We start from the raw sequence: 13020 nt of genomic DNA on the forward strand, positions 1-13020 counted from the left end.
GGGAGAGAAAGATAGAGGAAGACAGACATTGGTGTGAGAGGGAAACATCAATCAGCTGCCTCCTGCACGTACCTTCCAGGGATGGAGCCTGCAACCCAAGTATGTGGCCTGTCAGGGAACTGAACCAACAACCTTTTGATACATGGGATGATGCCCAACCAGCTGAGCCAGACCGGGCAGAGCTAAAGATCAGCTATTATTATTTCCCCTTCTTTTTCAGCAAGTAGATCTATGGGAACCATATAGGTATCCCAGATACCTTTGGCAAGATGGCCTCCTAAAAGTAACAGGGAGAAGAGTCAAAGTCTGAAGGTGTGTTCCTTTTCTAATTCTAGTTAAAATGTTTGACAGCTTTAAATACAAATGTAATGGCATACATTTATGCATTATTTAAGAACATACTTAGTACAACCCTGTCGGGGTAGGTATGGCGGTATCTTTGTTTTCAGTCCACAGAAATGGAAACTAAAGCAGAGACAAGTAAAGTAACGTGGCCAACATCTCAGAGCTTGAAGTGGCCAGGACTCAAACCCAGGCCTCTGGATTCCCGCCCACAGATCTGCACGCAGCCTGTGTGTGCAATGAGGAGCTCTGCTGGGTAAGGAGCCAGGGGCAAGGCCACCCTCTCCTCTGGCACCGCCCTCCTGCAGAATCTCCTGCTCCAGGCTGTGTGGTGCATTCCGCCTGCGAGTCCAAAGATGGTGCCTGACCCTCCTGACTCCCAAACAGACCCGTACCTGGGCCATCAGGGCAGCCATCTCCAGAGCCAGCTCCTTGTTGACAGGAAACCTCCCGGCCACGATCTCGCCACTGGTCTGGAAGGCAAGCAGCAGACGCTCGCGTTCCGTCTCCCCTTTGACTTGACCCCGAAAGTACAGCCTACAGGGAAGAGGGCGAGAAGCCAGGTCAGCTGGGATCCCAAAAGGACGAGGTCATCTTGGCATCTGTTTTATCTTGACTTCCAAAGAAAGAAATGACTCTTTTTATACCATTTCTAAGCCTATTTTCTATTGCCTCCAAAATATTTAAGCAAGCATGCCACAGAGCCCATAGTTCTCATGGCAACAGTAGCGTGTGGTTAATTCTGGATACACCATTAGACTTACGGGATTTAATGAAGGGATCTGGTACCAGGAATCACAACTTATTAGGGAACTGGATGAGTTAAGAAGCCAAGAGACTAATGGAAACTATTTGCCTGGAGACATAACTGGGACGGAATTTTCTTACTCCAATTGGTAAAAAGTCAGGATGCCTACTTCTGTATTCCCTGGAATTGGTATAGGAGCAATTTGTTTCTAGCCTTAAATTTAGTGCTCATACAAAATCTCCCTCTCCTAAGGTAACACATGCAGCCACCTCATGAGGTTGGTCTGTTTTCTTGGTATGTTTGTGTGTGTGTGTAAGCATGCATGTGTGTGTACATGCAGTATAGGGACTGAGAGCTGAGCTGCCCAGTCGGCCTGGCTCCCCAGCTAATGAGCACCATGCGGTGCTGTATCTGTGGGCCTCCTGCCTGTGCACCCCAGGCGCAGCCCTCACGCCTGGCCCTCCCTTGGGCGTGCTCAGGACCTGCTCTTGTACATCAGCCTCACGACACGCGTGCCACCCTCAGACTTCCTGGAGTGCAGCTCCTTCAGGGCTTGTTCCCACTTGGAAATGGCATCGCAGAGCTTGAAGAGGGAAAGACAAGTCAGGAAAGCACCCGGTGAGGGGCGTGAGGTCCAGGCAGGGCTGGCCTCGGGCAGGGCAGCAGGGCAGAGTGGAGTGACTGTCCTCCACGGAGAGGACGGCCTATGGGGCCAGGACCCCAGGTGCCGGTGCTTCCTCACAGACTTGGCGTGAGCAGCAAAGCAAAGCTTCCCCTACTGGCCTGAACATCTGAGCGGCCCCCACCCCGAGGCAAGGCAGGCCCCAGTTAAAAACCATGGCCTCACATCACCAGCTCCCATTCCATCCCGCCCCATCTCCTCTTCAGCAAATACACCCAGAGGCCTGCTGTGTAGCAAAGCCTTGCAGATGCCCGACGTTTACAGAGAAGGCATGTAGCAGTGTTCCCAGCAATGGTACAGGACTAGAGGCCTCTGTCCTGCTGCCATAAAGAAAGCAGACGGACCCAGACCCTCACACTCATCAAGTGCTACAGCACATTCCCTCAGACACTTAACACGCACCACGGCTCTAATCTCAGACCACAATACAAGACAGGTCCTCAGTCCCATTCAAGAGCCTTTCACACCCAAGTACCATAAGGACCTACTTCCTAAAACTGTGGCTGAACCTGTAGGCACAGCATAGGCCTGGCAGACACAATATCCAGGGACTCTGGGCATGCAGGTGCCCACCCGTGTCCCTGTGTGCATGTGTGCACGTGTGTGCGTGTAACCGGCAGGCTCAGTCAGGCTGCTGCTAGAAGCTCCTCCTGTCCCCCCCACACCAGCTCAGCAGCAGCTTCCCCTGGATGCCGCACAGCCACCCCAGGGAGAGAGGGGTAAGGGCTCTTCTCTCCAGAGACCAGAGCACAAACATCTTTGCCCACACGGGTACGTTTTAGGATGGCATAGAAGCGGGGGCACCTTTGGCTCAGCACCAAACAGGCTGTGACACAGCCAGACACCCAGCAGAGCAGGCTGTTCCCCACCAAAACCCCGAAGCCAGGCGGTGGGACAGTGGGGCTCAGGGCTCAGCGGGGAGGTGGCCACCTTGACTCTCCCCTGCAGGCAGTGTTCCAGGGGCCGGCCAGACGGATCATCTGTGAAGAGGGCAAAGCCGGAGTGGGACGGATTTCTCATGCCGGTCTCCTGGTTCAGCCGCTGGAGGAACTCATCAACTGTGGAGGAGCCGTCGAAGCCCACCACCTGCAGGGGAGAGGACGGCCCCAGGGGGGCTTGCTGAGAGACACCCACGAGGGCTCGCGGAGGGGTCTGCGTCCAGAGGTGGGAAGGCTTGCCTAGAAGGAGCAAGGGCGGGTGCAAGGGCCCAGGAGACGTCCGTTCTGTATTCACATGCGAGGATGCATGCCTCAGGGATGAGCCCGCCCACTGGAGACGAATCGGCATAAGCTCTGTGTGCCCTTTACTCTGGCTTTGTGGGAGGCCCTTTCATGCCATCTTCTTGGTCAGTGTCTCAGTTTCTTGTTCACACATGGGTTCGAAGCTCTACTTCCAGGACATCAAATAGTGGAGCGCTTTTGCGATTCAAGCTCCTCCCTCCTGCCACACTGGCACTAACCCCACGCCCACCCCGAAGTCCCAGGCCCATTCTTTTGCTGGTTTGCTTGCCAAGAATCTGCCAACCCTCGGAGGCTTAGCACCCACCCGGCCCTAAGGTGCTCCTCTCTGGAAGAGACTCAGGACCGGGCCCCTGCCCGCCCTCACCTGGTAGGTCCCGTTGACGAAGTGCACGGGGATGCTGAAGGGCAAGGAGTGGTGGAAGGGGTTCCGCTGCAGGATGGACAGCACTTCCATGCGCGACGGCCGGGCTTCCCGCTCCCCCATCTGCAGGGTCCGCTCCACAGCTCGCTGGCAGTACGTGGCATACTGGCCAGTTTCATTTCTAAAAAGCAGGTGAGGAGGAAGCAGGGGTGGGCAAACTTTTTGACTCCAGGGCCACAATGGGTTCTTAAACTGGACCGGAGGGCCGGAACAAAAGCATGGATGGAGTGTTTGTGTGAACTAATAGAAATTCAAAGTAAACATCATTACATAAAAGGGTACGGTCTTTTTTTTTTTTAGTTTTATTCATTTCAAATGGGCCGGATCCGTCCCCCGGGCCGTAGTTTGCCCACGGCTGGGAGGAAGGGATGCCACGGAACCCATAGCTCCCTGCCGCCTCGGTTCCCCGCCCAGACCTGGCCAGGACCATGTCAGCCGCTGAGGCAGGCTGTGAGCCAAGCCCTGAAGACGGGCCTGGGGTATTAATTTGCCATCTAGGGCCTATATGAACATGGCAACAGAGAATGAGACTTTGGGAATAATCCGGAGGCAACAGCCCCCACAAAACATCCATGCACACGTGAACTGGTGTGCAGAAGCCCAGGCCGCCCAGACCTCCACGTGTGTGGTGTGTGTTTACAGCCACCGGTGAAGCCCCCATGGCCACCGAGCAAGTCTCAGAGGGTGGGGGGCTCTGACCCCGGATTCCCTGTGACACGGAATCATGCCACAGTGGGAGTGAAGGGGCGGCAAGGAAACGGCGCTCTCACCTGGGGTCTGCGTGGCGCTGGAGCTGCTGCTGGATGTACCAGAGGAAGTGGTGCTGGGGCAGGAAGAGTGGGGCGCACAGAGCCAGGAGCTGCCAGCACTGCAGGGCACAGGTAGCGTGGGCTGAATGCTGGGCCCGCAGGCCCCGCCTCAATGCCCTGAGCTACAGCCTTCGGCACTCTCTCCAAACCCAAACCGGGGCCCCCACCTTCTCTGGGTACCAAAGCCAACTTGGTCAGGCTTTGACCAGAACAGCAGTCGCACAAGCTGACGGCACACAGACCTCATCCAAAGGGGCACAGGGAGGGCAGCTGTGCCAAGGCGGCTCTGGTCTGAGCATGCCCACTGGCTACCAGGCTCAGGATACCTGCGTAGACACCTCCTCCCGTTTCCCGCTCCTGGGCAGCCCTGGCCAATGGCTCCTGTCCGCTCTTCACCAGGGAGCTCTACCTGTGTGAGGGAGTACTTCTGAGGCGGGCGGCAGCTGGTCTGCTTCATGAGTTGGCAGTAGATCTCGCTCTGCAGCTCAGGGTGAACCAGGCAGACCTGCAGGGCCCTCTGGGCCAGGGACACGTGGTAGTCCACAGAGGCGGCTTCCACGGGCACGTTGATGAAGAGCTGGCAGCACTGGCAGGGACATGACAGAGGGCACTGGCAGGTGTGGAGACAATGAACAGCCTGGGCCGCCCAGAGCTCGGGGAGGGGGTGGGGCTTGTTCACAGGGAGAATGTTTCTAAGAGGGAGCACTGCCTGGGAGCACTGTGCTTGCGGGGAAGGCTACCTCGGGCTAGAATCTTTCCTTCTTTAAATGTTTCTATTACATAAGCAAGACATAGTCCTTTTCTAAAAAGAGAATATTCGAGACTGGCACAAAGAGCGTTCTACAAGAGGCCAGAATCCCTCAGGTTCAGAAACAGCACAGGCCTGCCTTTTCCTGTCCAGCTTCACAGGCTCCCCCAGGCTCGGGAATGAAGGCCCAGAGCTTCCGCCTCCCTGTCCTACAGGACGTGGAGGGGACCCTGTGAGACTCCGTACCTCCTATAAGATCCTTCTGTGGGCCACCCCCCAACTGCATGTTCTCACCCGAGGATCACCATGGGGGGCAGAGCTGCGTGGGGCAGAGCCTGGGCACATGGTGAGGGCGCCCCGCCCGGGGGTGGGCCTGGGCTCCGCTCCCACTTTACCTTGAAGAGCTTGAGGGCCTCGGTCTGCAGGGCCTCGGAGGGCAGGGTGGTGAGGGACGTGTACAGCCCGTCTCTGCTGTAGCACAGCATGGGGTGCCTCCAGAGGGGCGAGTCTGCCGAGGCACAGCAGGGAGAGCAGCAGCCGTTACCCCCAGGCGGGAACTCTCCTCCCAACCCACCCCTCTGATCTGCGGGGAAGACGAGGGTCTAACTGCCTGGGGCCCACAGTGGTGCTGGGCTTACACCTAGAGTGTGGGGCTCACAGGAAGGCGGCTACTGCTCTGCTCGTGGGGCTGTCACAGGGCGAGTGTGCGAGGCGTGGGCATCTGAGTGCAAGCCTGTGTGTGCAGGGAGGCCCGGCCCACAGGGTCAGGCCTGGACGGAGGGGTGTGTGTCAGCGTGGAATAAACAAGCTGTGGCACTGAGTGGAGGGGGGTGTGGTGTGTGCTGTCAGTGCCTCCGGCTCCTCAGAATCAGTAGCAAAATAAAGACCCAGGGACCCAGGCTTAGGTGAGGTGTTCCTTATTACAACTCTCACTATAGATTCGCCAGCGACCTCCTTCATCAGTCCTCTCCCCGCCAGCAAAGCCGCAGGGAACAAAGTACAACAGTGGCCCAGGCCACTGGGCAGCCTGGGGGGTCACCTCAGGGCCTTCATCGGAGACGGGCCCTGGAGCTTGGGACCGGGATGCCCTTCTGCGGCTCCGGTGGTTTTAAAACAGCGTCAGGGGCCAGCAGTGCTTTCTTTGGGTTCCTGACCAACAATTCCCCAGCCACCGCCCTGCAGCCCAGGCGGCACAGCCCTGCTGCCTTACCTGGGTCTCCCTCAGCATCCATCAGCTTGCCAATGAGCTGCTCATAGGTGGTCCCCACCTTGGCGCTGCTGCCCCCTGCGGCCACGGTGAGATGATATAGCCACGTGTCCTGGAAGAGGACGGAAGGCCATCTGCTGGGGCTGGGTGGGGAGATGGGGCAAGGGCTCCGAGGGGCTTCCTTAAAGGGGCCACGCCCAGGGGGGGCTCAGCTGGCTTGGTGAACAGAAGTCCAGGCCACCCGTGTCTGAGAGGAAAGACCTGGGATCGAGTGAACACGAACCCAGGTTTCTAAGGTTGTGGTTCTACCTCAGGGAAGAGATGGTCACTGGGAACAATTCAATATAAGGAATATTCCCAACCAGGGACTGTAGTTGCCAAGATGTCCAGGAGGGAAATAAACATGAATGTGGGGAAGATGGGGGGGAAGAGAGAAGGGGAGACGAGAAGCACAGGTCCCAGCGTGGCCTCGGGGCCCGGCCGCCCTTGCCTTCTCCTGCTTGGTGCCAATGAGGAGGTAGGTGGGGCTGTGCTCCGGGGGGTGGATCACCAGGGTGCAGTGGGAGGAGAGCAGCCGCCCGGTTCCTCCGGCCTCATAGTCCTCATCTGAGTCGCAGGATCGGTCGACTTCCTCTACTTGTGCGTCCTGCACGGGCAGGTGGCCCAGGGGTCGCTGCAGACATGAGGCTTCCGTGAATGGGAGAGCTGGCGGGGGAACAGGGGACTCCTCTCTCAGAACCCTCGGCCCTGCAGGGCTGGGAATTGGGGATTAGGACAGATACAGGAGGAAGGGGACGAGAGCTCGCTGGTTGCCTGCTTGGGGAACTGCGGCCCGACCCCAGGGTGCCGGGGCCATGCTCTGTGGAGGGAGCCTGCTGGCTGGCTTGGCACTGGCTGTGGGGTTACGGGGTAGAAGGGAAAGTGGAGCCCCAGGAATAGGGTCTGGGGGGAGAGAGAGCGGTGCTGTCGGAGGCCAGGAATACCTTGTCCTCATGGCTCCGATAGTAGTAGAAGGTTCTCCCGACGAGAGCGCACCAGACCAGTTTGGAGTGGCCATGCTTTACCTGTGAGGCAGAAACGAGCCGCATCACGAGAAGCAGGGGGCCCCGAAGTAAATGTGGGCCTGGCAAAGGGAAGCCACAGGGAGGCAGATGTCAAAGCCCCTGGTCACGCTCAGGTCCTCAGTGGAGACGCCCAGACTCCCCGAGGGAACCAGCCCTTTCACAGGAGGGGCCACAGTGGGCCCCAGGGCACACCCCGTCCATCCCAGTGAGCCCAGGCCAATGGGGGTCCTGTCCCAGGACTGTGACGGGGAAGAACCTGCGTCAGCAGAGGCTAGAGTGGTAGGTAAGCTGAGAGGAAGGGCAGGGAGGCCAGTAGAAATGGTGTGGTGACAGCAGGCACACACAGAGGGGACTGAATGGGACGCAGAGGCAGAGAGAGCTGCGAGCACCCACTGAGCGCGCTCCGACAAGCTGCCCTGCCTCCTGGCAGCTTTGGGTCCAGTTCCCGAGCTTGTTAACGTCCTCTCTTACTTGGGGTTAACATGTGCTTCTCCGCTCTTTGCAACCAGAAGAGCCCTCACTAAAACGTCTTCAGGGCAGGCCTGGGATAGTACACGTTTTTAAGTGGCCACACCTACCTCGCGAGGTCCCAGCTTCCCACTATTCATACTGGTGGGTTCAGGTTGGGGTGGGCGACCCCTAATGACCTCAAAATGGGCACATTCCTCAGTCTTGAGAAGAGCTGTTGTTCTAACAGCCGACCGTGTTTCCAGGGAACCATTCACCACCCGTGTGGTCAGACCGTGTTTGAGGCCAACCAGCTAATCCCTGTGAGGAAATCCCTGGAGGAGCTGTGGGTCAGGAGGGGACCCAGTGCCCCTTGGCACTCCCGCTCCTGAATCCTGGCTCTTAGAAGGCCCACCTTCCTCCCCACCCGCCGCAGCCCTACCTTGGTCAGCCAGCCCTTCACGGTGGGCTTGGTGCCCCCCTGCGGCAGGGCTGGCGGCCCTAGGGCCTGGACCCTCAGCAGCCTCTGCAGCACTCGGATCCACTCCTCCAGCAGGCAGGGCGAGTCCGCCGTCAGGTAATAGGTTTTCTTCTCAGAGACGAGCTGAGCAGGAGGGGCCGGGGCGGGGCCGGGAGACAGGAGGGTGAATAACAGAAACTGGCTCTGGGTAGCACAAACCCCAGCGCCCACTGGCCTTCCTGCTCCCCACCCTGGAACTCGCCCCTCCTTTTCCTCCTCGTCTTGCTCTCCCCGTCTCTCCTTCCTTCACGCTCACATTCTGTGTCCTCTTCCTTCCTCGGACTCACAGATTAGCATCACACCCAAGTGTCTTTCACTCACGCCCGTGTGGCCCCACCTCTGTAACCATCACAGCTACATCCAAACCAGCACCTCTCTGCCTACGATTCTAGCTGTTAGGACCCTGCTCACCTGGAAGGTCTGTGCACCCTCCTCTCGAACAATCTGGCAACGGGAGTTCAGTTCCACTTGGCCTTGAGGTTTCCGGATGATATCACTCTGTAAAGAAAGGCATGATCTCACTCTAGGGCAGTGGTTCTCAACCTTCTGGCCCTTTAAATATAGTTCCTCATGTTGTGGTGACCCCCAACCATGAATTATTTTCGTTGCTACTTCATAACTGTAATGTTGCTACTGTTATGAGTCGTAATGTAAATATCTGATATGCAGGATGGTCTTAGGCGACCCCTGTGAAAGGGTCATTTGACTGCCAAAGGGGTCGCGACCCACAGGTTGAGAACCGCTGCCCTAGGTACTGGCTAAGGAGAAAGTGATTCCATGCTTTCCTGGGCTATGCATGGCGGGTAACGTGTTCTGCGTCCTGGTTCTAGCCAAATGGAGCAATGGTCAGACATGGGTCCCTCGGACCCAGCTCAAAAAGCGTAGATTGAGCCTTTATTTCTTTCCTTTTTTAAAAATTTTAAAAATACTTTAAATTACAGCATACAGTAGGTCCTCGGGTTACGCTGGAGATCCGTTCCTACAGCGCGACTCAGCAATTGAAACTTTGTGGCCCATGCACAGAAGTCGGTATTTTGTGGAAGAGCCACATTCAAGGGGCCAGAGAGCCGCGTGTCCGGTTTGCCGGCCACGGCCCTAGGCTGTACTTCACATCCCTGTGACTGTTTTGTAACGACTCATCTGTACTTCTCAGTCCCTTAGCCTTTCTTGCCTGGCCCCCCAACTCCCTCCACTCAGGCAACCATCAGTCTGTGCTCTGGGTCTTGAAGTCTGTTTCTTTGTTTATATTGTACTTTAGATTCCAAATTTAAGTGAAAACATGTGGCATTTGCCTTTTTCCGACAGACTTAGCATAATACCCTTTAGGTCTATCCATGATGCCACAAATGATAAGATTTTGCTCTTTTTAGACCGAGCCTTGAAAATTGGGTCCAAAGCCACCAAGTTATTACTAAGCTATAAAGACCTTAAACTTTTTCTACTACATCCTTTATATCTAGTGTGGCAAATAAGTGGCTCATATGTCACCATTCCCATTTCCAGTGCCACTGCAGACATTACTAATCGATCAAAGCATGCCTGCCTATCGAGCAATCCAGGCCCAGAATCCTTAACAAGGTGTTCGAGACAGCCACGGCCAATCAACGAGGTTTGCACGAGAGACACGGCCTTTTTCCCCTCCTTAAAACATTAACATTGGTTATTAATCAGGGAGGGCCTGTCAAAATAAGTCCCCATGCCCAAAGCTCCCTAATTCCGATCAGTGTTAGGAAGGATGGGGAGGAGGCAATGGGCTCTCCTTTATCAAAAATATGTTTTTATTTTTTTTAGAGAGAGAGGAAGGGAGAGGGAGAGATAGAAACATCAATGATGAGAATCATTGATCGCTGCCTCCTACACGCCCCTTACTGGGGATCAAGCCCACAACCGTGACCTCCTGATTCATGGGTCAATGCTCAACCACCGAGCCACACTGGCCAGGCTGGGCTTGCCTTTTAGAACAGTTCTTTTACAGAGCCAGGTAAAAGAAATCGGCTTCTGAAGGAAGGCGTGTCCAAGCCACCACATCTAGCATTGCCTTTGTCTTCTCAGTGCTTGACTTCACTGGGAGAACCAATGACCAGCCTCATGGTCTGTGTGTGGCTTGAAGCCCCTCCCACCTGCCAGACCTCTCCCTCTGGCAGGGGCCACCTGCCCCTCTTCCAGCTCTCCTCACACAGTCCTGGGCTGGGTGGGGTCCCTCGGACGACAGTCCTGGGGAGGAGGGTCTCACCGGGGACTTGTAGTACAGGATCTGTCCCTGTCTCAGGACAAACCAGCGCCTCTTCCACGTCTTCACCCGGCTGCCCATTTTCAGCAGGTAGCCTGACTTCTCCAGCGACTCCTGCTGGGTGGAAGGGTGCAGAGGGGGAGGGCGAAGAGGGGGACTCACTGAGGTGTGGACGTCACACAGGCCCACGTGGCCCAGTGAGTCACTGCTCTGTCACCAGTTAGAAAAAAAGATTGAGTGCCTACTGTGTGTATTTTCAGGGCACTGTGTCCTGCTAAGGGTTCAGAGAGGACTACATCAAACATGGGTGGGCCTGCTGGGGGAGAGTCCTGCTGGCTGGGGAGCACACCTGACCATGAGCAGGTGGCAGGTCAGGGGCTGCACAAGGGAGAGGCTGGCCGGGGGAGGGGCCTTCAGGAAAGGGCTGAACTGGCCTTTGAGGTCAGCCTTTCCCTCACAGATGAGCCAGGAGGAGGAGGACGGCCATTGAGGCAGCAGGGAAGGGAGAGGTTTGGGGGACAGTGGGCACATCCATCAGGCTGGGGCGGAGGGTTTGGGGTGGGGAGATTCAGACAGGGCAGCTCGGTGGTGTGGAGCAAGGGCTGGGGATGGGGTCTGGCTTTCCTGCTGGCTCCGGAGTAGCATGGCTCTGAGCCTCAGGCTTCTCATCCACAAAATGGGGTAACAATCCTGGGAGGATGTGAGGACCACTGAGACAGTACATGGAAAGCACGGAGCACGGTGCCTGGCACACTGTAAGGACTCAGGAAACGTTAGCTCCCAGCATCCCAGCATCAGCGTGGAGCTAAAACGAGGGACTATGTGTAACCCCTGGGGCTCGGCCGGCCACAGTGTGCTGAGGGTCCCGGGCAGGCAGCTTCCACCTGCCCCTCCTCAGCCCCATTTGGTGGGGCCGCCCTCCGCTCACCCTGCCCAGGCTCGGCCCCTCGGTGGAGTAGGACGAGGTGCGCTGTAGTTTGTGTTCAGGCTCTGAGTAGTCGCTGTCCAGGGAGCAGGCATCTGGGGGGATGGCGTAGTCACCCTCCGAGCTCAGAGAGGACATGGAGACACCTGGCCAGGGGGAGGATTCGAGGCCTGTGTCCCATGCCAGCCAGCCCCAGCGCCTCACCCACCCGGAACCCCCGAGTCTGGGGCTGAGGGTCACGGGCAGAGATCAAGCAGGGACCCCACGCATGACTGCCCATGGGAGGAGGTGAGGGGCCCCTTGTGGTCCACACCCCTCAGATCCCCTGCTCCGTACCTCTCTTGATAGCCCGGGGGCTGCCTAGTCCACTGGTCTTCCTGGGCTCAGAGCAGAGGACTGAGCTCTGGAAACTCGCCTGAGAGCTGCAGTCGTCATCGGACCCAGAGGACTCGTCCACAAAGGGCATGGTGCTGATCTGCGTGACTCTCTGCAAGACAGGCCCTTCCCATGCAGCACAATCCCTACCCCCCGACCTGCACTCGGCTCCAGGTGCTCAGGGGCGGCCAGCACAGCCTGTCTGGGCACAAGGACAGCACCACCCAGCCAGGCCACCACCAGAGAACTGTTCCTTCCTGACCTTTCCCCGTGGGCTGATGGTCGGGGAGGGGGCACACCATCCTCTGTGGTCCCTAAAAGAGCTGCCCCATCCCAGCTGAACACCTAACCACTGTGACCCCTACTCCCTGCCACTAGGGGGCCAGAGAGCCACACCACAGCCCAAGGGTGAGGACAGGAGCTTCACCAAAGTGTGGGGACGAGGACACCATCTCCACTGACAGACATTTCCTAAGATTGCTGGTCTCGATGCTGGTGAAACTGGGGAAAAGGCTCTCTGTGGTGGGATGAAGTTTTTGTAGAAGACAATTTGGCACTGCCTGTCAAAACTTAAAGCCCACCTCTAGAACTCTGTCCTCCGGAGATACGTATATATATATATAAGTGCACAGTGAGATATTTGCACAATGATGTTCATCACACTACTTACTTTAGAGAAAAACAGAGGTGTGTCCTAAACTGTCCATCAGTGGAGCACAGGTTAAGGTAGCTGTGGGCATCTGCGCGAGGGTACTGGACAGCCCTACTAGGGGAGGTACGGCAGGAAGGCCTGGCACCCGGCTGGGTGAACAAGCAAGGGGTAGAATGCATGTAGTGTGACCCCTCCTGTGTTCATGCACATGTGTGTGCAAGTGAGAGATAGCGCCTATTTGCAAACGCATTTGTGAACACAGCAGAAGGCCTTACAGAGTAAACACCAGACCATGAATGACAGCTGCCTCTGGGCTGGGAGTTCGGGAAAAGCAATGTGGGGGGAAACTCCACTTTTGGCTTTTTATTCTTCTATAAAAAGCTTTACAAAGTATAATTGTTATGATTTCAAAAACTAATCATAAAAAGAGACCAAAATGCATATAAAACATGTTGCACTTTTATCTGATTTATCTGATTTTTGTTTTAAAAAGTCTGGGGATGTACCGAGTTTATATGGGAGTGTATGTTTGAACACATAAAAAGTTCTAAAAGGAGCCCCACCCTCCAGGACACACGTGTGACAAGATGGGGGGGGGGGGGGGGGGGG

The 13020-nt window shown here is 56.5% G+C and overlaps 1 protein-coding gene across 1 annotated transcript in view; it reads right to left on the reverse strand.

The window, feature by feature from the left end:
• PLEKHH1 (pleckstrin homology, MyTH4 and FERM domain containing H1) overlaps positions 1-13020 on the reverse strand; it is a 43529-nt gene that overhangs the window by 5698 nt on the left and 24811 nt on the right. Inside the window, exons 9-23 of the mRNA XM_006760772.2 lie at positions 11721-11871; positions 11388-11530; positions 10463-10573; positions 8641-8727; positions 8152-8313; positions 7182-7262; positions 6689-6871; positions 6202-6310; positions 5387-5499; positions 4653-4829; positions 4205-4302; positions 3378-3555; positions 2703-2858; positions 1573-1673; positions 738-879 (exon numbers count right to left, since the gene is read on the reverse strand). Coding sequence (XP_006760835.1) covers positions 738-879; positions 1573-1673; positions 2703-2858; positions 3378-3555; positions 4205-4302; positions 4653-4829; positions 5387-5499; positions 6202-6310; positions 6689-6871; positions 7182-7262; positions 8152-8313; positions 8641-8727; positions 10463-10573; positions 11388-11530; positions 11721-11871 — 1992 coding nt within the window. The remainder of the gene's footprint in view (positions 1-737; positions 880-1572; positions 1674-2702; positions 2859-3377; positions 3556-4204; positions 4303-4652; positions 4830-5386; positions 5500-6201; positions 6311-6688; positions 6872-7181; positions 7263-8151; positions 8314-8640; positions 8728-10462; positions 10574-11387; positions 11531-11720; positions 11872-13020) is intronic.

The sequence above is a fragment of the Myotis davidii genome, unplaced genomic scaffold (assembly GCF_000327345.1).
Source record: "Myotis davidii unplaced genomic scaffold, ASM32734v1 scaffold17, whole genome shotgun sequence".
NCBI lineage: Eukaryota > Metazoa > Chordata > Mammalia > Chiroptera > Vespertilionidae > Myotis > Myotis davidii.